At 47.9% G+C, this 27,765-nt stretch overlaps 1 protein-coding gene across 3 annotated transcripts in view; it reads right to left on the bottom strand.

Annotated features, from left to right (window-relative positions):
* Positions 1–27,765, bottom strand: part of LOC123748850 (putative iroquois-class homeodomain protein irx-1) — a 179,516-nt gene that overhangs the window by 12,485 nt on the left and 139,266 nt on the right. For 2 of the 3 annotated variants that reach the window (XM_069338687.1, XM_069338689.1), the window contains 3 exons: positions 27,688–27,765; positions 18,396–18,552; positions 14,888–15,029 (listed from right to left, as the gene is read on the bottom strand). The exon at positions 27,688–27,765 is cut by the window's right edge and continues 32 nt beyond it. In XM_069338687.1, coding sequence (XP_069194788.1) covers positions 14,888–15,029; positions 18,396–18,552; positions 27,688–27,765 — 377 coding nt within the window. The remainder of the gene's footprint in view (positions 1–14,887; positions 15,030–18,395; positions 18,553–27,687) is intronic. The other variant, XM_069338688.1, reaches the window with a different exon arrangement.

The raw sequence follows: 27,765 nt of genomic DNA on the forward strand, positions 1-27,765 counted from the left end.
TAAGCAAATTGTTACACACACCCCAGGAAGCAGCCCGTAGCAGCTGTGTAACTCCCAGGTATCAATTTACTGCTAGGTAACAGGGGGCATCAGGGTGAAAAAAAAACATTTTGCCCATTTGTCTCCGCATCCACCGGGGGATCGAACCCGAAACCTCAGGACTACGAATCCGAAGCGCTGTCCACCCAGCTGTCAGACTCCTTGTGACACATCCTGACTATTTGTTCAGGAAGTCCTTATCTCAGTGTTTCTATATACAGTACATTAATCAACTGGCAATCTAGAACGTAACGAGTGAGGGTGTGAGACCTTAACATACCATATAGTTTTACACTTCGTGTCATTATCATTTACACCTGTTCTATATTTCCAGTAGTATTTTGTACCCAAGCCTGAGCCGCATGTGCACAGTCACTCGAAGCATTTCTCATTTTACCATCAGTGTGTTTTGACTCACTTTTGACTTCTACATGTGTGTTTTGACTCACTTTTGACTTCTACATGTGTGTTTTGACTCACTTTTGACTTCTACATGTGTGTTTTGACTCACTTTTGACTTCTACATGTGTGGTTTAACTCGCCTTTGACTTCTACATGTGTGTTTTGACTCACTTTTGACTTCTACATGTGTGTTTTGACTCACTTTTGACTTCTGGGTGTGTGTTTTGACTCACTTTTGACTTCTACATGTGTGTTTTGACTTCTACATGTGTGTTTTGACTCACTTTTGACTTCTACATGTATGTTTCGAATCACTTTTGACTTCTACATGTGTGTTTTGACTCACTTTTGACTTCTACATGTGTGTTTCGACTCACTTTTGACTTCTACATGTATGTTTTGACCCACTTTTGACTTCTACATATGTGTTTTGACCCACTTTTGACTTCTACATGTGTGTTTTGACTCGCTTTTAACTTCTACATGTGTGTTTTGACTCACTTTTGACTTCTACGCGTGTGTTTTGACTCGCTTTTAACTTCTACATGTGTGTTTTGACTCACTTTTGACTTCTACGCGTGTGTTTTGACTCGCTTTTAACTTCTACATGTGTGTTTTGACTCACTTTTGACTTCTACGCGTGTGTTTTGACTCACTTTTGTCTTCTACGCGTGTGTTTTGACTCACTTTTGTCTTCTACGCGTGTGTTTTGACTCACACACATGTAGTGCTGCATGGTTTGACTTCCCTCATACATTATACACCTCCTCGCTACTTCTGCTCTGTCTGAATATTTCTCATTTTTGCTTCTCATTTGTCTCATTGTTAAAACACATTCCACGTCAACTTGTGGTTTTGACGTTCGGCCTGGTCATCCGCCACCTCGTTGAGCACTAGTCCAACTTGAGATGGAATCCACATGAATTTCACTCTGTGACGTTTCAGCTGTATCTCATTTATCATTTTCTTACAATCCACAACTATGAACATAAGATTGGTTTTCGACTGTTTAAGGAATCAAGTGCTCCTCGGCTATCGATAAATACAAAACATGTTTTTCGTTTACTTCCTCCAAACACGCCAGAATGGCCTACAGTTCAGGCTGTGTGGATGATATATAATTACTAAGTCGAAGTTCAGTTTTCCTGTCCACAGGAAGAGTTGCATTTAGTTCCTGTCCGCAGTTGTTTGTCTCATGCTTTCCGTTTAGAACATTCGCTCACGCACACACCGCTGCACGCAACAACGCACGCACAAACACATACAGACACGCACACACAAGAAGCTGAAACTCGCCATGCAAGTACACAGAGCCAAAGAGGTTAACCAGCTAACAGCAGTCAAGCGAGAAGAGAATGGGCAGACTGGAATTTTCTATAATTCCAGGAAATCATTGACACTGTGCCACACAGAAGGCTCTCATGCAGATTCGTACCTGTCACACTGGAGTCAGTTATAGAGAGAGGAGAGAGAGATGAGAGTAGAGGAGAGTGACAAGTGAAGAGCCGCAAGAATCAGTACCTTGACTCATCCTGTTCCTTGTGTACATCAAGGTCTCACCCATGTGGACTAACTGCTACGTGTGTTTGGACTGCAAAATCCTTAAGAAGGACTCTGACAAACTGCAAGAACTGTCTTACAGATGGTGAAACCTTCACCAAATTGACTTACAACTTAATGGTTTACTCACGGACTAATAATGGCCGATTCAATCAAAACAGCTACCATATCCTACCCTAGGATCATCTATACACAAAAACTATGATATATATAATAGCGGGATTTGGAGCGGGATGCGACTTGGACGAACATAGCCTGAGGATGGGCTATGAGGATGGACTGTGGGGATGGGCTGTGGGGATGGGCTGTGGGGATGGGCTGTGGGGATGGGCTGTGGGGATGGGCTGTGGGGATGGGCTGTGGGGATGGGCTGTGGGGATGGGCTGTGGGGATGGGCTGTGGGGATGGGCTGTGGGGATGGGCTGTGGGGATGGGCTGTGGGGATGGGCTGGCGAACAAACACAGACTCGACTGGACGCTGCCAATAATTACTCAAGTACATTCCAGGACTGACAAGCCAAGATCACTGATCACAAATTGCGGAATGTGTCTACAAGTCTGCTTGTCCTAACATGTGTTTGTGGAAAAGGGAAGCTCAGTTCTTGGACCCCGCCTTTCAGTCGACGGTCGCCTATTGCAATGCTTCTCTACCCTCTTGCCTCTTATGATATCTACTCGTGAAATTGTGTGGTGATGACCTCGCATTTCACCTCTTTCCACTTCCACCATTTCACCTCTTCCACTACTCTTCATGTTGCATTTTCATCACCGTCCAAATTCTCATAACTTAATATTTGGTTCGACTCAAGACGATCAGCCAATTATGAAACCATCTCTACTTTAACCAGGAGAACCTGGAGCATTCTACTGTTTCTACACTCGTGTGTGTGTGTGTGTGTGTGTGTGTGTGTGTGTGTGTGTGTGTGTGTGTGTGTGTGTGTGTGTGTGTGTGTGTGTGTTGTGAGTGTGTGTGTGTATTGACTATTTGTGTTTACTATTTGTGTCTGCAGAATCGAGCTATTAGCTCTTGGATCCCACCTTTCGAACCAATCTATTTTTACTCCATTATGTTCCATTATGTCTACTATATATCTAACTATCTAAAACACTAACTCCCAGGTACCCATTTACTGCAAGGTAAACAGGTGCATTAGGGTTAAAGAAACTGTCATTTTGTTTCCCTTTCGACCGGGAATCGAACCCGGGCCCTTTAGAACTACGACCACCGAGCGCTGTTCAATCAGCCGCGAGGGCCCCCTTCTCCCATGTGTGTGTGTTACCTTCTTAATGTTCACAAATATGCTCCACCAACACCTGCAACACCTCCAACACCTACAACACATACAACACCTGCAACACCTACAACACCTGCAACACATACAACACCTGCAACACCTGCAACACATACAACACATGCAACACCTACAACACCTGCAACACCTACAACACATACAACACCTGCAACACCTACAACACATACAACACCTGCAACACCTCCAACACCTACAACACCAGCATTGCATCAATCACAACCAGTCATTAAGCTATTTAATTAAGTGACGATCTAACAAACACAACATTTATATAGTAATATTTAACAAATATATATATATTTTATCCAGCATAAAACTCAAAATACAATGTGATCCATTTACTGTTCTTCTTCATCTTATAAAATATATTTATTATTTCAAATGATAAAGAAAGAGATTCAACATTCCGAACACAGGAAAAAGGATTTAATTATGAATTCGTGAGGTGTGAAACCCGATTCCATCGGAGATATAACTTGGGATCCTCCTTTAAGATGTGTGACACAGATTCACAGCCTCTTATTTTAGCGTCGTATGGAGATTCTTATAGCAGCACTTCAGGAAGGAAAGTAAATATGTGTTGATTAGATGGAAGGAGTGGGGGTGGTGTGTGTGTGTGTGTGTGTGTGTCGCCCGACATCTTCAGTAAGCTGGGTATTATGATTGATTATAATTGTGACTATAATTGTTTCATGTGGTCGTTCATATCAATGAGACCACGCGTTAACAAGAATCACACACAAATATATATAAAACACACACGCAAACATACACATACAGTCATACACTCCACATATATCACTCAAAGAATACATGCACACACACACAGATATACACTATATATTAACACACAAATCACACATGCACACAAACATACACACTACAATATACAACACACACATATATATATACACATATACTACAAACACACCACACACATACAACAACACATACAACACACACACACACACACACACACACACACACACACACACACACACACACCATGGCCTCCCATTCTTTAGAGAAAAACAAATCTCTCATCAAAAATCTAAATTAAAACATGAAGACTTTGGACAGTCACAAAATTACATGCATAAATAAATATAAATATATATATATAAATATATATATAATATATATATAATATATATATAAATATATATTATATATATATATATTCTCTCCTAATATATATATATATATATATATATATATATATATATATATATATATATATATATATATATATATATATATATATATATATATATATATATATATTAGGTCATGTCACCATCAACACTATCATGACATGTCATCACTATCACATCATCAGTTATGGCTGTGTCCTCACTATCTTCACGCCACCTCAGCCTAGGCCCCCCCTTTCTTCATCAGTACTTTGTTACATCAGGGAGAGTGGAGGGCTTAGGGGGTGATGGTGGGGGGGAGTGGGGGGGCTGGTGGGGAGGAGGGAGGAGTGGGTAAGGGAGATGGTTGTAGGCATGGGGGAGGGGGTGGTAATTAAGGGAGGAAGGGGGTGGTAAGAGGGGATACTAAACGAGGGGGAAGTGAGGGGAAAATTTTGTTAGGTAGAAGAGAACCTTAACATTCTAAGCAACGTGGAATATGTGCTTCGAACACATAGGTTAATGAAGGACATATAAAAATGAATTAGTCTTGTCAGGGACAGGAAGCCTGTGAATATATATATATACATAGTTTAGGTTTGTGTCGAGGTGCCCTCCTTTCTCCACCCAAAGGTCGAACTACTTACTGACCCTCCTCAGGATTAAACAACCCTCCTAGCAGTTCCTTAACTCCCGGGTACCTATTAACTGCTAAGCGAGCAAAAGTACATTAGGTGAAAGTAAGCGTGCCCAAATCATTTCTGTCTTCCCCAGGAATCGAACCCGGAATCCCAGATGGTGAGTCGAGAACGAACCCAACAGTACGTGCAATGACAGTTAAACGCGTATACACATTCCATACTATCTAGAATCTAGACAGGGAAGATTCCTGTTTAGGAATCACAAACAGAAGTATATTTTAGACAGCTGAGGTCAGATCTACAGGTGAGCCAACTGCACTCTGAACGGCAGACAAGAGTTCCTGAGGACACTCAAGACAAGACACTCAAGACAAGACACTCAAGAATGTTAATATCCCTGTTTGCCAATCTGAGTTAATCCCAGCTGTTTATTTAACTGAATTGAATTTAAATGAGGAAAATTTTAATTTGTTTTAAATCCCACCCAAGACAGACTTGATGTAACACACTGAGAGTTCTAAGTGCCCAACCAATCATCCAGATCAGGATTCATCAAGTATTTACACTCACGAAACCTCTACATCTTTTTGTTTTATCATGTCGGCTTCACAGTATTTACATATAATAAACACTGTATGACCTTCGAAGGACTACGAGGTTGTTAATAACAATAACAACCTCGGGTTGTGAAGTTACGAAGCACGTAAATTGTTTAACAAATGAAAACAAGTTAGCAAATATTTAAGAAAAGATGTAGCGGTTTCGTCAGTGGTTGAGGAATCGTGGCCCAGGAGCTGCAGGAAGCGTCTCTCTCTCTCTCTGGGTGACCTTGATCGCACACTACCCTGCTGGTAATTTCAACGCTTTTTTTTACAACGCAGCAAATTACTGCCAACAGCTTACTAATGGCGTGTTGGGGACATTCCGAGGCAATTTTACCATTTCCCAAAATACATAAACCGCTGGTAGCCCGCCATTTGAGCATCATTCTAACCATTGCTTAATGCCACTGCAATTCTATTTAAACAGCACAATCCGGCTGGTATCAGAGTCAAGTACAAGGTCTTTTTTTTTTTTAATAGTTGGCGGAGTTTGTGCGTGTGTCCGCGCTCACTCAAGTGTAGAAACCTGAGTGTGTTTGAGTGCGGCTCCAGGGCTAACTTCTCCTGTTTCTTGTCGTGGTCTGCTTTTGTGATAACTTATTGAATTAAATTGTGCTGATATTTTGGGTAATGCCATTTATTTACTGACATTTAGATTTGAGTTTGTGTATTTTTGTAGGAGTTTGTTGCGTGTGTGTGTGTGTGTGTGTATGTGTGTGTGTGTGTGTGTGTGTGTGTGTGTGTGTGTGTGTGTGTGTGTGTGTGTGTGTGTGTGTGTGTGTGTGTGTGTTAGAGAGAAGTATATGTAGCAGATAGGGAGAAATTTAGTGTGATCCAGGGCCTCCTTTTAGTTACACCCCAGGAAGCAGCCCGTAGCAGCTGTCAAACTCACAGGTACCTATTTACTGCTAGGCGAAAAGGGGCATCAAGATGAAAGAAACTGTGTCCATTTGTTTCAGCCTCCCCCGGGGATTGAACCCGGAATCTCAGGACTACGAATCCGTAGCGCTGTCCACTCAACTGTCAGGCCCCTGACAGCTGAATGGCCTGAAGTTCGTAATTTTGACATGACCCAATTTAAGGCCTTTTACCTGTGGTTTGTGGCTCAACAGCCCTTAGGATACGCTCTAGCTGTGAGTTACCTCGTATTGTTGGCCCGCCGTGCTAACATTAGTACTCTCGCCTGAAATTTTAAATTTTGCCCCGAGGGGCGAGTGTATTGGGCAGCGTCACTCATCCTGTGAGTGGACACACCGCCATAGTGACACTATTGGGCAGCGTCACTCATTCTGTGAGTGGACACACCGCCATAGTGACAGTATTGGGCAGCGTCACTCATCCTGTGAGTGGACACACCGCCATAGTGACAGTATTGGGCAGCATCACTCATCCTGTGAGTGGACACACCGCCATAGTGACAGTATTGGGCTGCATCACTCATCCTGTGAGTGGACACACCGCCATAGTGACAGTATTGGGCAGCATCACTCATCCTGTGAGTGGACACACCGCCATAGTGACAGTATTGGGCAGCATCACTCATCCTGTGAGTGGACACACCGCCATAGTGACAGTATTGGGCAGCATCACTCATCCTGTGAGTGGACACACCGCCATAGTGACAGTATTGGGCAGCGCCACTCATCCTGTGAGTGGACACACCGCCATAGCAGCATGTACAACACTCCCCAATAGTGGCATCCTGTCACTTGTACCCAGACACCGCTGGGACTTGCTTAACTGTCTTAAGTTCACTTATCAAACAAGAAGATTAACATCTATCAATCATTAAGTACTTACTTTATCTTGCGGGTGCAAAATGGGGAATTTTTTTAAGAAAAGTATCTATATGTGACAAATAGTGCTTTCCTAACTCAAATAATGTGGGGTTTATTATTCTACACATATTTCTAATGTCTCTCAGACGTTCACATTCACGTAGATAGAGTTCAAGGCGGTGTCTGTACACTCTCATCATAGATTCTGCAACTCCGCTGCTCAGCTGTTGTTTCCATTCCGAATCTCCATGGATATTTGTATCCCAGACGGATTCTTGCTATTACTGATTCTCTCCCGCGGCAATCTCCTCTTTGTCCATAATGATTGGGATTGCCAGTTGCAACCATATTATACCAGCGTACAGCTTTGCTGATTTGTGCTTCTATCCTCCTTTCCTCAGTTACCTTGTCACGGTGATCATGCCTGATAATACCTCTAATTTGTAGAAGAGTCTTGGGTACGAAGTATTCAATATGGTCTCCTTCAGCGCCTTCAGCAGCCAGCACATCTGCTCGTTCATTCCCACATATTCCAACATGGGAGGAGATCCACCGAAATTTGACGACTCTTCCCTGATTAGTTAGTACTCTCACAACTCTCTTGATTTCAGCGACTATCGCAGGAGGAAAGTTGTGTGTTCTTCGTTAGCTGTTGTTGGATTTTGTGGCAGCAGTCTAAGTTTCAGTCTCAGTCTCAGTCTCTCTCTCTCTCTCTCTCAGTCTCATCTCTCTCTCTCTCTCTCTCTCTCTCTCTCTCTCTCTCTCTCTCTCTCTCTCTCTCTCTCTCTCTCTCTCTCTCTCCTCTCTCTCTCTCTCTCTCTCTCTCTCTCTCTCTCTCTCTCTCTCTCTCTCTCTCTCTCTCTCTCTCTCTCTCTCTCTCTCTCTCTCTCTTCCACCTCTCCAGTGATCTTGCTACACATTTCTCTCTGTAATGTGGTGGGGGAAGATATGATCTTGAGCAGTATGGTGGTCAGTGTTCCCAACAGATTACCTCGGTATGAACACAAAAGTCTTCCCTTATCTACTCTTACCCGTGTACTGTATACCCTGTCCTCTCCCCCTCTTAACACATTGCTCTTTCTCTCTATCTCCCGCCTGCTCAATCTTCCCTTATTTCGCCTCTTCCCCCCCCCCCACTACCCACCCCTCCTCTCTCTCTCCACTCTTTCTTCTTCTCCCTCGTCTCCCCTCCCCCACATCTCCGCGAGGTCTTCAGCATCTTCATATGCGCCCTCTGTTCCCTTCCTTCCATTGAGATATTATTCATTCTTATCTCTGCCTAGCACTCGTCCGCGCACTCTCCGATCATTCTTCATATTCTGTTGCCAGTCTTCTCGTCAACTGCTTCGCCCCCTTCCCCTCCTCGCCAGCTCTATGTTTGCCCCCTCCCCGGCTCTATGTTCCCCCTTCCCCCTGCCCGGCTCTATGTTCGCCCCCTCCCCCCTCCCCGAACACTCCCCCAATATCAGGTAACACTAGGTATTGTCATGTATCTCCAGGTGTCACCATGTACCAATATGTATCGCTAAGAATCACCAGGTTATCCAACCTGTCCTCTTACAAAGAACGTTGCTTTTCGCTCGTATGCGTTACATACGGCCAATAATTGTCGTACTAGAAAAATGGAAGCGGCTGAAAGCGAAAGTGACGTACTGTCCCGTTTTCTGTTTTGGGTCCTCTGGTAGGTTAGGAGACGACACTTTTAACTTGACCGTTTTTTGACGTTGGGAGACCTTAGGAGGCCGGGCTGAGGTATCACCAGGTGTTGACAGATAACTCCAGACAACATCAGACATCGCCAGGTATCACTAGGTTTGGCCCCAGGTAACACCAGGTATCGCCAGGTATCGCCAGGTATCGCCAGGTATGAGCTGGTAACGTGTCGTGGGTCGCGCGGGAATCAGAAAGACGGGGTCCGAACGCCTGGGTTATCGCAGGCATTAAGCCAACATGGCCGCCGCTCTGACCATCCAAGATTACTCTTTTGCCTCCGCTAGTTTTATGATCCTTCTGGGTCCTATTACGGCTAGTAGGAGGAGGAGGAGGAGGAGGAGGAGGAGGAGGATCTAGTGTTGTATTACAACTAGCAAAAGGAGGAGGAGGAGGAAGAAGACCCCGGCTTCCTATTACAGGCAGTAAGGAGATGGTTGGGAAGGCTGCATACTGACACACTCAGTAAGAATAGAAGAACGAGCTGTCAAGAGACAAGCAGACATCGTCAGCAATGACAATAAAGGTAACTAGAAATCAGCAGCAGCAACAACAGCTTCCGGCTGGCCAGCACCGGCTTCAGCAATATTAGCAAAACATCAGTGTAAGCCTTTGCAACAGCAGCAGAAGCGAGCACAATGCTGACGGTTCACCCGCCTTAACTCTTCGGTGTTTCGCGGCTTCGAGGTTCAACTTCGTCGCCCTTTCGTGAAAGTCAGCCCCACATCGGCCGCCCCTGTGTCCTTTTACATGATAACTCCGTGTCAGGCTTCGCGGCGCTATCTCGGAGACACCAGTTCGAGCCCCGGCTATCTCGACCATTAAAGTAATTGGACACGAACTACCGTCTTGTTGCGGTGGCGGGGCATGCAGGTATGGGAAGGCTGCATGCTCGTGAGGCTTCGAGTTGCTGTACGATGTTGTGGCTGCTCGCTGGACGGGTACTGTCCTTCCCGCCTGTTGCTCATCTACCTCCCGTCTTTCCCTCCGGTTCCCTGCCTAACCAGTTGGCCTGGACAGTAGAGCGACGGTCTCGCTTCATGCAGGTCGGTGTTCCAATCCCCGAGTGTCCAAGGGGTTGGGCACCATTTCGGGTCGACAAGCGCGCGCGAGAGCACGTATACACACGCTCCCTCAACACCCAGGAGGAAGAGACCGATTATTATATGACCATTATCAGAGTCAAATAATGGGAAGCTTCCATACGGAGAAGAACCCGAAGGGGCGACATTGGCAGCCCCGCGCCCCCTCTTCTCCTTCACCCTAATGTCAGCACGCTATGATGACCAAATTAGCATCACCATTGTATCTAGTGACTTTACCGGAGCACTAGAGTATCTAGATTCCCCCCCTTACCCCCCCCCCTTCCCTATCCTCCCATCCCCCCCCCCCTTCCGAACTCCTTCCGAACCCCCCCCCCCCCATCCCCAACTCCTACAGGAGAGATCGCTATATTTAGAATAAATCCCAAAAGTGTCCACTTACTTGTATTAAGTGACTATTGAGACGTCATATAACAGGGAGTGTTGGAGGGAGTGTTGGGGGAGTGTTGGGGAAGTGTTGGGGGAGTGTTGGGGGAGTGTTGAGGGAGTGTTGAGGAGTGTTGTAGAGAGTCTCGGAAGAGGCTAAGTGGAGTCTCATGTTCAGCCGTGATGACACATGTCCGTGCTTCCCCCCTGCTGGTCCCCCCACCTGCTGCTCCCCCACCTGCTGCTCCCCCCACCTGCTGCTCCCCCACCTGCTGCTCACCCCACCTGCTGCTCCCCCACCTGCTGCTCCCCCCACCTGCTGCTTCCCTACCTGCTGTTCCCCCCACCTGCTGCTCCCCCACCTGCTGCTCCCCCACCTGCTGCGCCCCCCCACCTGCTGCTCCCCCCACCTGCTGCTCCTCTACTTGCTGCTCCCCCCCGCTGCTCCCCCACCTGCTGCTCCCCCACCTGCTGCTCCCCCACCTGCTGCGCCCCCCACCTGCTGCTCCCCCCACCTGCTGCTCCCCCACCTGCTGCGCCCCCCACCTGCTGCTCCCCCCACCTGCTGCTCCCCCACTTGCTGCTCCCCCCCTGCTGCTCCCCCCCGCTGCTCCCCCACCTGCTGTTCCCCCACCTGCTACTCCCCCCACCTGCTGCTCCCTCACCTGCTGCTCCCCCACCTGCTGCTCCCCACCTACTGCTCCCCCACCTGCTACTCCCCCACCTGATACTTCCCCACCTGCTACTCCACCACCTGCTGCTCCCTCACCTGCTACTCCCCCACCTGCTACTCCCCCACCTGCTGCTCCCTCACCTGCTGCTCCCTCACCTGCTGCTCCCTCACCTGCTACTCCCCCACCTGCTACTCCCCCCACCTACTGCTCCCCCACCTGCTACTCCCCCACCTGCTACTCCACCACCTGCTACTCCACCACCTGCTGCTCCCTCAAATGCTGCTCCCCCACCTGCTACTCCCCCCACCTGCTGCTCCCTCACCTGCTGCTCCCTCACCTGCTGCTCCCCACCTGCTGCTCCCCACCTACTGCTCCCCACCTGCTACTCCCCCACCTGCTACTCCCCCACCTGCTACTCCACCACCTGCTGCTCCCCCACCTGCTGCTCCCCCCCTGCTGCTCCACCACCTGCTGCTCCCCCCACCTGCTGCTCCCCCACCTGCTGCTCCCCCACCTGCTGCTCCACCATCTGCTGCTCCCCCACCTGCTGCTCCCCCCACCTGCTGCTCACCACCTGCTGCTCCCCCACCTGCTGCTTCCCCCACCTGCTGCTCACCACCTGCTGCTCCCCCACCTGCTGCTCCCACCACCTGCTGCTCCCCCACCTGCTGCTCCCCCACCTGCTGCTCCCCCCCCCCTGCTGCTCCTCCACCTGCTACTGCAACGCAGCTGAACATTCATATAGCTTTCAGACACCCGGACTTGGAAGCTTTGAACACGTATGTTAGACCAGTGCTAGAATATGCAGCGCCAGTGTGGAATAGTCCTTTAAAAAGAACACAAAGTGAAGTGAAAGTTGAGAGGTTGGCTGCAAAAGCAATGGAAATGTTAGACATCATTAATGTACCGTAAGAAGTAGTGAGGAAGAGTTCATATAGGAGATAGTTGAGACCATGAGGAGTCTGGGGAGTATATATGACAAGAAGCAAGAGGGTCGTGACACCATTTGGTCACTACTTGGTCCGGGAGACATCTCCCGTCACGCAGGGTGCAGTTGCGCCTCCACAGATCTCCAGTATCATCTTTTGATACTGGTAATGGCTCGAAAGGGCCACCACTTGCGGGCTATTCATGCCCGTGCCACCTCTTGGGTGGCTTAATCTTCATCAATCTAGGGTCGTGAGTCATTGTGAGGTGAGGGACTCAAAAGTCCTGCCCCGTGAGCTGCCTCTCGCCCTGCAAGCACGTACAGGTGAGCACCATACACACCTGAGACAAATACACGGTCGGATTACCATGTGAGAAATGCGGTTAGATAAAACGAATGATTATAACCCGAACCACAGCCAAGGAATAAAGGTAAAGTAAAACAAACAAAAGGCGTGTGTCTGGAGGCACAGTCCGTACGCAAGTTCGGAACACGCTGCGGGACTGGACTATACCGCTCGAACTCCCCGGCCCCGCCCATCTCCCTCGTAAACCAAGCACATCAGGATAAAATATACCAACCAGACTGACACGGCCGCCCCATCCCCCATTTCCCCATCATCCTCCCCCTCCTCCCTCATTTACCCTAATAAATATCCCCCCAGCTCAGGATTGTGATCAGCTGGGCCGACTTTTGCAAACTATTCTCGATTTCTGGTGCGTGTATAATGTTGTGGAGGCCCCGCGGCCCTGGCCCATAAAACTGAAGAAAACGTGGGGATGATGGCCTGGACAAGGCGTGTTTTCTACCCCAGGTTGGCCATGGTGGGAGCTGACTGCTGACACCTCTTGTTACAAGACACTTCTCCAGCTTTACACGGAGTCTGCCTGTCGTTTTAATCTCTTATCCTTGATTGAGAGGGGAGGGGGGGAGAAGGGGTGGTTGGCTTCCCTAATAAAACGAAGCGGCGGAGAGAAGCAGGTGTGTTCCTGCTGGGCTCGGCCCGACGCTCCTCGCCAGCACATGATAATGACGATAGCTTAAAAGGTTTTCGTGATAACTATGTGTTTGGTGGCGATTCTTCATGTCCGCTGATAGCGCCGCAGCGGATCCTGTTCAGCCGGGCGGAGTGTTGTCAGGTGAGCAGCCTGCCCGTCTCTCTCTCTCTCTGTTCCTCCCTGTCTGCCTGCCTGTCTGCCCGCCTGCATCCCTCCCTCCCTGCCTGCCTGTCTGCCCGCCTGCACCCCTCCCTACCCGCCTGCCTGTCTGCCTGTCTGCCCGTCCAGGGCTCCATCTCTTCGGTCACAAAAGTTCGGTGCTTAATGCTATGAGGTGGAACTCTACAGCTAAACCTCGCTCTCCATTATCAATAAGACTCTGAAGATGTGTTAAAAGCGTGCATACATATACTCTTTACTTCTGCAGTTTTTTGCATGTATATCGCACGTTTTGTGATATATATATATATATATATATATATATATATATATATATATATATATATATATATATATATATATATATATATATAGGCATAACTAAGTTACAAAAAATAGTTGAAGAAATATATAAATAACGTTAAAAACAAGTAGAAAAACATGACAATGCACGAATAAATGTTTGCATGAATACATTAACAATAATACATATACACAAAAGAATACATATGTAAATATTAAACAAAAAACCATACCTAACAGAATGTACCTGAGTTAGAAAATCACCAGCAGGTCTATTTCTTAACTCTATCAAAAAGATCTCAAATTTTTCTATTCAAAGATCTCAAATAAGAAATTAGAGTTATTTCTTAACTCTGTCAAACTTGTTTACAAACATTAATTGTTTAAGGTGTACTCAAGGAAGGAAGAATGAGGGAAGGAGGCAACCGTGAAACCAGTTTTCCTCAAGTATACAGTTAAGGTACTGACCTAGTGGGGAGTTGGGGGGGTAGGGGCGATAGAGATGGGGGTGTGGGTGGGGGGAAGGATGAGGGGGTAAGACACACTACAGAACCCCACAACACAGACGGTGGTGGGACAGGAAGAGTGGGTATATAACCGGTGGACAGAGGTTAATAAGACACAAAGACGGCACCACTCCCGTGCCAGGTAAGTCCACTACGGGCTCACCATAGCCCGTGCTACTTGCCCCGCTCCTGTGCCAGGTAAGTTACGGGCTCACCATAGCCCGTGCTACTTGGAACCTGTTCCGAGTAGCTGAATCTATAACAACAACAACAGTTAATAAGACACGGGAGACATCTCCCGTCACGCAGGGTGCAGTCGCACCTCCACAGATCTCCAGTATCATCTTTTGATACTGGTAATGGCTACAAAGGGCCACCACTTACGGGCTATTCATGCCCGTGCCACCTTTTGGGTGGCTTAATCTTCATCAATCAATCGTTAATAAGACATGGAGGACATCTTCAGTCACGCAGGGTGCAGTCGCACCTCCACAGATCTCCAGTATCAGATCTTGATACTGGTAATGGCTCAAAAGGGCCATCACTTTCGGGCTATTCATGCCCGTGCCACCTTTTGGGTGGCTTAATCTTCATTAATCATTAATTAATTGTTAATAAGAATACCATACAGGTAAGACAGGCCGTGAGAGAGACGGGGGCGACAGTCTTTACCTTGTCCCTTCTCACCATGGTTAGGGTCCTCGTCCTTGTCGTCGTCGTCGTCGTCGTCGTCGTCCGTCTTGTTGCGGGGTTCCCACGTCATCTTGTTCTCCTTCTTCAGCCGCCGGCGGGCGTTGGCGAACCACGTCGACACCTGCGGCAGGGAGGGAGAGAGAGGGAGAGGCTCATTATCCAATGTTGGAGGAGGTGATGGAGAGGTGGTTATTATGATGGTGGTCACGGGTGTTGGAGAAGAGGGAGGTGATATAACAGGGGGGTGAATATGCTGGTGGCGTACTGTCTGTGAGAGACTGCGCGATCCATAGTGACGGAGAGAGAGAGACAGACATGCACACTGACAGGCAGATACGCATACAGGAAGACAGATATAGATACACACACATGTTCAAAGATACAAACGGACAAAAAAAATAAACAGATACAGAAGAATAGACAGTCAGACATACGGCTAGACAGATGGGATAGATATATAGAGAGACAGATAGACAGGGAGACTGTTAGATAAACATGTATATAGAAGGGATAGACAGACCTGTCGATCGAGGCAGACATTAACAAACATGAGAGAACATTTCTGTTACATAGAACTGATAACATTAAACAGTTGGAATAACCAAGAATACACACACAAAATTGATGAGAAGTTGTGACAGATGAGGATTGTAGGATCCTCCAAGAGGACTTGAACAGGTTGCAGAGATGCTCAGAGAAATGGCTACTGGAGTTCAACACGAGTAAATGTAAAGTTATGGAAATGGAATTATGTGACAGGAGACCAAAGGGACAGTACACAATGAAGGGGAAATGACTACCTGTGACGACGCGAGAAAGAGACCTGGGCGTGGACGTAACACCTAATCTAACTCCTGAGGCACATGTAAATAGGATATCGACAGCAGCGTACTCTACACTGGCAAAAGTTAGAACATCATTCAGAATCCTAAGTAAGGAGGCATTTAGGGCGCTTTACACTGCCTATGTGAGGCCAGTCTTGGAGTATGCCACCCCATCATGGAGTCCCCCATCTGAAGAAACACATAAGGAAACTGGAAAAGGTTCAGAAGTTTGCAACAAGACTCGTCCCCGCGTTACGAGGGATGGGGTATGAAGAGTTAAAGGAACTGAGCTTTACGACACTAGAAAAAAGAAGGTAGAGGGGGGGATATGATAGGAACGTATAAAATACTCAGGGGGATTGACAGAGTGGACATAGACGAAATGTTCACACGGAATAGTAACAGAACGAGGGGACATGGGTGGAAGCTTGAAACTCAGATGAGTCACAGGGATGTTAGGAAGTTTTCTTTTAGCGTGAGAGTAGTGGAAAAATGGAATGCACTTCAGGAACAGGTTGAGGAAGCAAATACTATTCATAATTTTAAAACTAGGTAGTGATAGGGAAATGGGACCGGAGTCATTGCTGTAAACAACCGATGGACTCGAAAGGCGGGATCCAAGAGTCAGAACCCTACGAAGACACCTCAACAGATACCCTTCTTACTCCCCCCCCCCCTCCCTCCTCTTCACACAGTGTTTACCTGTCCTCAGGTAAGTGTCGCCTTAATTAGCAAGGTTCGCACCATGCTGGCCAGTGCCGGGCTCGCGGGCCCTGATGCCTCGCTGATAACACATTCAATTCCCGGCTTTTATAATGACTCCATTCTCAGTCTCCGCTCAGGACAAACTTTCTGTTTGGCCATTTTCGGTTTAAACGGTCGGAGAAAAGCCAACTTGTAAATAATTAGCCCATTATTATTATTATTATTATTATTATTATTATTATTATTATTATTATTATTATTATTATTATTATTATTGTAAGTTGAAACAGGGAAAATATTTGCCCTTCATATAGTTCTGGATGCAAACGGGAATTATAAACTATTAGCAAGAAATTTTGAACCAAAATGTTAAATTCTTATGAGAAAGATGAAAATAAATAAACAGATCTCACGAGAACGCCAAATGTTAAACAGAATATAGTGAGATTGTCGTTGATGATCCGTTTTTTTAATACTGAAAGAAAATGAGAGAAAGCACCATGGAGAGACTGCTGAAATTCGTCGACGATTACGGACATGTTTCCTGACCCTAAGATGACCCTCAACTCCCGGAATGAGTAGAAAACGGCGTCAGACACCGGACACATCGTCCGGGTCTACCGACCTTGATTGATAACAGAAATATTTGATTTCATTATTCCCCCCCCCCCCTAGCTTCTGCCCATCCACTTGGGCTGGATGGTAGAGCGACGGTTTCGCATCATGCAGGTCGGCGTTCAATCCCCCGACCGTCCATAAATGGTTGGGAATCATTCCTTCCCGCCCCCACCGTCCCATCTCAAATCCTTATCCTGACCACCTTCCAAGTGCTATATAGTCGTGATGGCTTGGCGCTTCCCCCTGATATCATCAACCCTGCCCTCCCCCTCACCAAGCCCATCACCCCTGCCCTCCCCTCACCAAACCCATCACCCCTGCCCTCCCCTCACCAAACCCATCAACCTTCCCCCTTCCTCTCCCCCCTCACCAAGCCCATCACCCCTGCCCTCCCCCTCAGCAAGCCCATCACCCCTGCCCTGTCCCTCACCAAGCCCATCACCCCTGCCCTCCCTCTCACCAAGCCCATCACCCCTGCCCTCCCCTCACCAAACCCATCACCCCTGCCCTCCCCTCACCAAACCCATCACCCCTGCCCTCCCCCTCACCAAGCCCATCACCCCTGCCCTCCCCTCACCAAACCCATCAACCTTCCCCCTTCCTCTCCCCCCTCACCAAGCCCATCACCCCTGCCCTCCCCCTCACCAAGCCCATCACCCCTGCCCTGTCCCTCACCAAGCCCATCACCCCTGCCCTCCCTCTCACCAAGCCCATCACCCCTGCCCTCCCCCTCACCAAGCTCATCACCCCTGCCCTCCCCTCAACAAGCCCATCACCCCTGCCCTCCCCTCACCAAGCCCATCACCCCTGCCCTCCCCTCAACAAGCTTATCACCCCTGCCCTCCCCCTCACCAAGCCCATCACCCCTGCCCTCCCCCTCACCAAGCCCATCACCCCTGCCCTCCCCCTCACCAAGCCCATCACCCCTGCCCTCCCCTCAACAAACCCATCACCCCTGACCTCCCCCTCACCAAGCCCATCACCCCTGCCCTCCCCCTCACCAAGCCCATCACCCCTGCCCTCCCCTCAACAAGCCCATCACCCCTGCCCTCCCCCTCACCAAGCCCATCACCCCTGCCCTCCCCCTCACCAAGCCCATCACCCCTCCCCTCCCCCTCACCAAGCCCATCACCCCTTGCCTCCCCCTCACCAAGCCCATCACCCCTCCCCTCCCCCTCAACAAGCCCATCACCCCTGCCCTCCCCCTCACCAAGCCCATCACCCCTGCCCTCCCCCTCACCAAGCCCATCACCCCTGCCCTCCCCCTCACCAAGCCCATCACCCCTCCCCTCCCCCTCACCAAGCCCATCACCCCTGCCCTCCCCCTCACCAAGACGTACCTGGGTGAGCGTCATCTTGGTAATGATAGCCAGCATGATCTTCTCCCCCTTGGTCGGGTAGGGGTTCTTCTTGTGCTCGTTCAGCCACGCCTTCAGCGTCGCCGTCGTTTCTCTGGTGGCGTTCTTCCGGCGGGCGGCGTCGAAGGCCATGCCGTACCTGCGGGAGCAACGGAGAGAAAGAGGAGGGAAGAAAGACTGTTGAGATAACTTGATATTTAAGACACCCGAGTTAGCAAGGGGAGTGGGAGACTACTGAAGGTGGGAGTGGGAGGGCGTGGAAAACTACTGAAGGTGGGAGTGGGAGGGCGTGGGAGACTACTGAAGGTGGGAGTGGGAGGGCGTGGGAGACTACTGAAGGTGGGAGTGGGAGGGCGTGGGAGACTACTGAAGGTGGGAGTGGGAGGGCGTGGGAGACTACTGAAGGTGGGAGTGGGAGGGCGTGGGAGACTACTGAAGGTGGGAGTGGGAGGGCGTGGGAGACTACTGAAGGTGGGAGTGGGAGGGCGTGGGAGACTACTGAAGGTGGGAGTGGGAGGGCGTGGGAGACTACTGAAGGTGGGAGTGGGAGGGCGTGGGAGACTACTGAAGGTGGGAGTGGGAGGGCGTGGGAGACTACTGAAGGTGGGAGTGGGAGGGCATGGGAAACTACTGAAGGTGGGAGTGGGAGGGCGTGGGAGACTACTGAAGGTGGGAGTGGCAGGGCGTGGGAAACTACTGAAGGTGGGAGTGGGAGGGCGTGGGAGACTACTGAAGGTGGGAGTGGGAGGGCGTGGGAGACTACTGAAGGTGGGAGTGGGAGGGCATGGGAAACTACTGAAGGTGGGAGTGGGAGGGCGTGGGAGACTACTGAAGGTGGGAGTGGGAGGGCGTGGGAGACTACTGAAGGTGGGAGTGGGAGGGCATGGGAAACTACTGAAGGTGGGAGTGGGAGGGCGTGGGAGACTACTGAAGGTGGGAGTGGGAGGGCGTGGGAGACTACTGAAGGTGGGAGTGGGAGGGCGTGGGAGACTACTGAAGGTGGGAGTGGGAGGGCGTGGGAGACTACTGAAGGTGGGAGTGGGAGGGCGTGGGAGACTACTGAAGGTGGGAGTGGGAGGGCGTGGGAGACTACTGAAGGTGGGAGTGGGAGGGCGTGGGAGACTACTGAAGGAGCAAATCAACAAAGAAAGCAGAGTAGGACTAGTTCAGAATATTGAATCATAATGAATAAAAAAAAAGGTTGGCGACATTATTTGACGATACACAAAGATGGCAATATTGATGATGATGATGATGATAATGATAATGATGATGGCAGTTAAAATTCAGAAATGGATTGACCACAAGGGAGTGGAAGGAGATAGTCCTGGAGATGTGTTATATCATGTCACAATACTACTAAGAACATATATACTTTCAAAATATTGTGCTTAGCTCCTGACTCTCTCTTCCTTGCCTCTTCCTCGTTTATCCTGCTCTCTCTCTCTCTCTCTCTCTCTCTCTCTCTCTCTCTCTCTCTCTCTCTCTCTCTCTCTCTCTCTCTCTCTCTCTCTCTCTCTCTCTCTCTAAGCGCGTAGGCAATTTACATAACATTTAACATAATTGTACAAAATACACAAAATATTTTCATTCTTAAACAACTTAAAATATTTAAACCTTCAAGAATGCATTATGGAATCTTGAAATGACGTATAAACATATACTTAACAAACCAGATTTCTTCACTAACAAATTTCTAAATGAAGCTTTGTGTAATGAGTGAACATAGACGCATGTAAACTTCAACTCAAAGCAACGAAAAACCACTATTTATTGCCCAGAGAAGAAAGAGCACACACATCTGTCCCTAAAAAACTAACCTGGGTGCTAGGCTTCATAATATCAATAGAAAACGTTTTAATTTTCTTTTTCTATATATAAACATTGTATATTTCGTTTCTGTATAGAAACCCACAATCAACAAAAAAATTTCTTCGGCTCTAGATTTATCTTTTTCCAGGAGGAGGATTCATTTTTTTTCATCTTACATAGGCTTGCAATGTTTCCAGTCAATTCGATGAGGCTTTTTTAAAATATCGCCGAGGTACCAACGGAAAAATTTAGTTCTGGACACCGCCACGTGTCTCTGTGATGGTGAGGGTGTATATATGTGGCTGCTTGCCTCGTTGTGAGTATGGGGAGCGAGCTCCAGCTCTAGAGCCCCGCCTCATACCTCCCTTCTAGTCTTCTGCCGGGCTTACGCTTGAAGCTGTGAGTGCTGCTTGCTTCCACCACCTCTGGTGCAGAATTATTCCATATTTGTACTACTAGCATTTTCTTACAGTTCTCTGCCATATCTGTGCTTCCAAATTTCATTTATGTCCCTTCAGTTAATTGTCTCTCACCTAGAAGAGATTATCTGTCTATTCTATCCTCAGTATCCTATATGTTGTGATCATGTCTCTTCTTGCCTTCCTATCTTTCAATGCCGTTACTTTCAGTTCACTTAGCCTGTCTTCACAGTTCATTAATCTTATGTGTTACCTGTCCTCTGGTAAATCTTTAGATCATCTCAATTCTCTTCTTGTGCTTCACCAGGTGTGGGTTCCACGCCGGTGCTGCTTACTCTTATGTCTGGTCCAAGACGCCACGTATAGTATCCTAAAGGCTTCCTTAGTCAGCTTCTTGAAAGCTAACCTTATGTTTGCTAGTCTTGCATGTGCAGCTGGTGTTGTTAGGTTACTGTTTGTGCAGATATATATATATATATATATATATATATATATATATATATATATATATATATATATATATATATATATATATATATATATATATATATATATATAATGTACTGAATATATAATATTCAGTACGCGTCGCGCCGGATTACACAGTGAATTCAAAAGCAAATTTCGGATAAGGTCATTTGAATTCACCTATTTCGACAGAGACCAAAAAACACGCGCGCATTAACTGTAAACATTCACATTTAATTTAATCCCCAAATACCTCTCACCTGCCCCCCCCCAACCCCCCCTTCCCCTCCCCCAGCCCAACTACCATATCCCCAATCTGTGCTGCACGGGATCTGGCTGTCAGATTAACTAGCCAATCACGGGTAATTAACGTGCTTTGTCCCCCGGATCAGCCAATGAATACCAAACACGCGCTGCATCCTGATTGGCCCGCAGAGTAATATTTTGAACCAATAGGAAGTCGAGTTTCAATGTGTTGATCAGGAAAATCACCGGATGTGAGGGAGTGTGTGTGTGTGTGTGTGTGTGTGTGTGTGTGTGTGTGTGTGTGTGTGTGTGTGTGTGTGTGTGTGTGTGTGTGTGTGTTGGGGAGAGTGTTATGTTTGTGAGTTTTTAATAATATACGTGATGCCTTGGTTGGTTGTTTGTGTGTGTAGATGCGCGTTACTGGTGTAGAGGCAGCGGTGTAGAGGCAGTTGTGTAGAGGCAGTGTTGTAGAGGCAGTGTTGTAGAGGCAGTAGTGTAGAGGCAGCGGTGTAGAGGCAGTAGTGTAGAGGCAGTGATATAGAGGCAGCGGTGTAGAGGTAGCGGTGTAGAGGCAGCGGTGTAGAGGCAGCGGTGTAGAGGCAGCGGTGTAGAGGCAGCGGTGTAGAGGCAGCGGTATAGAGGCAGCGGTATAGAGGCAGCGGTGTAGAGGCAGCGGTGTTGAGGTAGCGGTGTAGAGGCAGCGGTGTAGAGGCAGCGGTGTAGAGGCAGCGGTATAGAGGCAGCGGTATAGAGGCAGCGGTATAGAGGCAGCGGTGTAGAGGCAGCGGTGTAGAGGCAGCGGTGTAGAGGCAGCGGTATAGAGGCAGCGGTATAGAGGCAGCGGTATAGAGGCAGCGGTATAGAGGCAGCGGTGTAGAGGCAGCGGTGTAGAGGCAGCGGTGTAGAGGCAGCGGTGTAGAGGCAGCGGTATAGAGGCAGCGGTGTAGAGGTGGTTGTCAATTAGGCACTTGGCGAGCGTCATTAGCTGGCTTTGTCGGTAGACCAGCAGAAAGCCACCTTAAGCTGACAGGGGTCAGAGGCCCAATAGTGTCAGCACCTCTCAGGAGGGAGATATGAGGGGGGGGGAGTGAGAGGTGAGGGGAGGGAGTGAGAGGTGAGGGGAGGGAGGGAGAGGTGAGGGGAGGTGGGAGACGGGAGAGAGAGGCAGAGGGAAAGCTCAAGGGATGGTAAGGGGAGATAATTAAGTAAGAAGAAATCAAGAGATATAGAAAGGGAATGATGAGTACGTACAGAATGAGTGGCAGAGAGAGAGAGAGAGAGAGAGAGAGAGAGAGAGAGAGAGAGAGAGAGAGAGAGAGAGAGAGAGAGAGAGAGAGAGAGAGAGAGAGAGAGAGAGAGAGATGTCGTAGATACCGAAAATAGGTGGGAAGTAGTCAGTATTAGATAACCGGCGGTTAGACAGGCGGGGTCCAAGAGCTAACAACTGATCGATCCTGCAGGCACAAATACCAAAAAACACACGCTCAAATTATTCGTTTCAATTTCATCTTTATTAAATTGAAATTATTCAATTTAAATTTGTGTTTCTATCAACATCTATAAAAAGAAATGTCTGTCTGTCCAAAGTTAGAGCCCAGAAGCCTGTGGCCAGCCTCGCCCAACTTTGCAGAGGGGAATGGTCTGAGGTATGGGACGGACATAGGCTCATCCAGGTTAGGTCTAAGTTAAATGTTTTACCAAATATTTATACAAAACCCCCCATGCAATTCTCATGGAGTTAAGAGTGAAACATTTGGTGTGATTACCCTAGAGTTTTTATTAATTGTAATAATGTATTTTCTTAATTAAGAGACCCATACTGCTGTTTCTGTGCTTCTTAATAATACATTTTCTGAGAGAAGAGGGAGAGGGGAAAGGTGGGGGGAAACGAATAGAGGAACGAAGGGGGGGGGTGACCTGGGAAATGGGCATAAGGGGGTGAAGGAAAAGATGGGGTAAAGAGTGGGGAAGAGGGGAAAGGGTGTAAAAAAGGGGGAAAGATATACCCGGGTGCCACTGGTTTGCAACTGGTTTTCCTATCCTCATCTGCCTGTTATTTTTTTCTTTTTTGGTGTGCCGATAGTGTATGATTGTCATCATCCAGTCACTCATCTTCTCTATCCTTAGTCATTATTTCCTGTTCCCATTTCTTTCCTCCCTCCCTCTTATTTCCTTCATCCTAATCAAAGCTAAACCATTCCCCTCTTCTTCCCCTTCCACACACACACACACACCTCCCCTCATCAGCGCTACACCTCCTTTCCCCTTTCTTAGTAGTTCTCTCTCTCTCCCCTCTGAATAGCAGTCACTTTCTTTCTATTCTTGATCCCCCCTCCCTATCATCCCCCTCTTCCCCTCCACCTGTCCCTCTTCTCCCCTTCTTCCTTCCCCTCCTCCGCCTTCTGCCTACCCACCCCCCCCCCACCATCACCTCTCACTCAGGTCCGCCTTTTTCTCTTCATTAATTTCTAAGACAACACCCCTCCACCCCCCCCCCCCCTCAGCGCTGGTGAGGCCCTCAGCGCTGGTGAGGCCCTCAGAGCCACACTGAGAGTTTGTCCTACACCCACTGACGCCCCGGGGAGTATTGACTCTCCCCCCTGTCTTCACAACCCCCCATACCTCCTCCTGCGCCCCTACCCACCCCCCCCCCCACCCTTCAAGTCTTCCCCCCCCCCACCACCCCTCTCCCCCCTCCCTCCCTATCTAAGCTAAGCCCTATAAAAATAGCCCTTCTTCATTTGAAATCAATCTGAATAAAAGTGTTATCAAGAGTAGTTCTCCCTTCCCCTCCCCCCTCCCCAAAGTAGTACTCCCCCCCCCCCAAGTACCAATGTACATCCCAGCCCCCTCCCTCCCCCCCTCTAACACCCCCCACCCCCTCCACCGCTGCTCATATATTATGTATTCGATGGCTTTTTCGCACCCCCCCCCCCCCCACCTCAGTCCTCTCGAAAACCGTTTAATTTGGGCGTTTTTACAAGGCGCGAGAGGCGCAACCCGCCCGTGGCCCCGACACGCCGCCCGTCACCCGTAAACGCCCGTGACATAAGGCCACAACTCGGTGACGGGCGGGCGAGGGGGCATGCGGCCCCCCGCGCCCGCCGCCTGCGGCCGCGCGGGAGAGACGAAGTGCCGATGTCAGAATTTGACTATAAATTGCGGACGGGCTTATTAGTCTCACATTTTAGGGTGATTTACATATTTATTTATCGCTGGAAAATGGTCTTATTTGGATCACTAAGTCTGGAGGTTAGAAAGGGGGGGGGGTTAAGGGGGGGGGAGGAGCAGTCGAGCAGCGGAGGATGTGAAAGAAAAATGGTAAAATGTGTTTACAAAGGGGTGATAACAGAGGGGGAGGGGAAGGTTAGGTAAATGGGTACAAACAGGAGAAGGTAAAGAGGGAAGGGGGAGGAGCAGGGGGTGAGGGAAGGGGGACGAGGTTTAGGGGGGAAAGGGGCAGGGAAGAGGAGCAGGAGGGGGGGGCAGAGGGAAGGGGAGGTAGAGGAGCAGGGTATAGGGTAGGGAAGAGGTGCAGTAGGTAAAGGAGGAAGAGAACTGGATGAGGGAAAGGGGATGTTAGGAGGAGAGGTAAGAGGAGGGGGGGGTGACGGGAGGAGGGGGGGGTAAGGGGGAGGGGTATAACCTGTAATTTATAGGAATTTAACTCACACCTGTAATTAACAGCCGAAGTTAGGATGATACCCATACATGCTCATCCACCCATACATACACACCCATACATACATACTCATCCATCTATACGCCCAGTCCACTTGGGCTGGAGGGTAGAGTGATGGTCTCGCTTTATGCAGGTCGGCGTTCAATCCCCGACCGTCCACAAGTTGTTTGGGCACCATTCCTCCTCCCCCCCCCTCCCCCGACCCATCCCAGATCCTTATCCTGACCCCTTCCAAGTGCTATATAGTCGTAATGGCTTAACTCTTTCTCCTTGTTATTACCTTACCCCATGCGCCAATACCCATACAGACGCATCCACCATACATATTCAACTCATACATAGTTATCAACCATACATACCCTTCAAATCATACATAAAAGCAAGGACAGCGTACAGAAGCAAGGAAGACAAAAAAGACGAATGGAAAGAAAACAGAAGAGAAAAAAGAAGACATAGACGCAAAGAAAGAAGGCTATCCCAATAAAAAGAGAATAACAAGAGAATAAGAAAGAACCAGAGAACTTGCAACAAGAACTCAAGATTAAGAGAGTTCAAAGAAATAATTGAACAGATCCAGCAGAGACGCCCTGGCAGAGGCTCGAGTACACATATAAAGGCTAAAACAAGGGGTCAATGAAGGGGATATACATCAGCTGAGGTTGCCGCCTGCACCCTGGAGAAATGGCCACCCATCCTGTGCATCTGCTTTAAAAGTTATACCAGGTTTAAATAACAATCACATTGGCCTTTTAATCAATATTCATCCAGGCCATTAATATTAATATTAGTAGTTAATACTGGCTAGAAAAGCTGTTGTTACTCTCTCTCTCTCTTTTGGAGTTAAGAAGTAAGATATTGATCTGTAGGCCGCGTCTGTAGGCTGGATCACAATTACAGTGACCATGCTTTTTTTCGGGGGGGGGGGGGGTGAACTGCCCTTTCTATTTATACTAGAACAAGAAAATATTGACCTACTCATCTAGGCTACAACAGGAAATAATTATACTTCACAAATTTCTATCAGGAAAATATTACCCTGTTTTTTTATGTTGGAGAATGAAAATATAATTATTTTCTTAAATAATATGACAATGAAATACTACCTTCTACTCTACAGTGGAAGAGGAAAAATTAGGCCTTTCTCCTACTACGAAGCAACAGGACAAAAAATATTGCCCCCCCCCCCCCCCTCCTCTACGCTAGAGACGAGATATAATATCCCTTTCCATTTAAACTTGAACAGGAAAACACAGCCTCCAACTTAGGTTAAAAAAATAATATATATGTATATATATATAAAATGTCCCTAAGGCCGAAAAGAAATTGGCCATAATTGGTAATCAATGTTTCAGAATCTCGCCAAAGGCCTTCGCCTCGTGCTAGGCTTTTAACAAACTTATCGACAACATTAATTATGGATATTTTAAATTGACCGGGACGCTGTTTTCCCTATCAAAATGCTGATTTTTTTTCCTGCGCTATACGGTTAGAGGCGTCTGACAGGACCGACGGGGGTAGGGGGGTCAGAGGCTGGGTGGAAGAGTTAGTTGATGGCTTACTGAGGAGAGAGATTACCTTCTGCAGCCTCTTTCCAAAATACAGACTGGGAGTTGTTGCTTTAGAATACGTGTGTGTGTGTGTGTGTGTGTGTGTGTGTGTGTGTGTGTGTGTGTGTGTGTGTGTGTGTGTGTGTGTGTGTGTGTGTGTGTGTGTGTGTGTGTACTCACCTAGTTGTACTCACCTAGTTGTGTCTGCAGGATCGAGCATTGACTCTTGGATCCCGCCTTTCGAGCATCGGTTGTTTACAGCAATGACTCCTGTCCCATTTCCCTATCATACCTGGTTTTAAAATTATGAATAGTATTTGCTTCCACAATCTGTTCCTGAAGTGCATTCCATTTCCCCACTACTCTCACGCTAAAAGAAAACTTCCTAACATCTCTGTGACTCATCTGAGTTTCAAGCTTCCATCCATGTCCTCTCGTTCTGTTACTATTCCGTGTGAACATTTCGTCTACGTCCACTCTGTCAATCCCTCTGAGTATCTTATACTCAGAGGGTATACTTATTATACTTATTAACTCAGAGGTTATACTTATACTTATCTTGTGTGTGTGTGTGTGTGTGTGTGTGTGTGTGTGTGTGTGTGTGTGTGTGTGTGTGTGTGTGTGTGTGTGTGTGTGTTTGTGTGTTACGCTGTGTGAATTCTGCATGTATCTTGCGGTGTGTGTATTATGTTTGTATCTCATGATTTGTACAGTGTATCTTAGTGTTATAACATACATACATACATACATACATACATACATACATACATACATACATACATACATACATACATACATACATACATGCATACATACATACATATATACATACATACATATATACATACATACATACATACATACATACATACATACATACATACATACATACATACATACATACATACATACATACATACATATATACACACATACTAACGCATTCTGTCATACATATGTCCCATACTCATCCAAGTATACACGTGTGTCGTACTCATCCCCCCCACCCTCCATGTCGTACTCAACCCAATGCCTTTAGTCACATCAACACCCCCACACCCACACCCACCCACACCCACACCCAGCCACGGAGCACTTACCCGTGTGAGAAGGGATAGGCAGCCAGTGTGTCGTAGGGATAGTACATAGGATAGGCCCACGCTGCGCCACCAAGCCCG

This window comes from Procambarus clarkii, chromosome 40, assembly GCF_040958095.1.
Source record: "Procambarus clarkii isolate CNS0578487 chromosome 40, FALCON_Pclarkii_2.0, whole genome shotgun sequence".
NCBI lineage: Eukaryota > Metazoa > Arthropoda > Malacostraca > Decapoda > Cambaridae > Procambarus > Procambarus clarkii.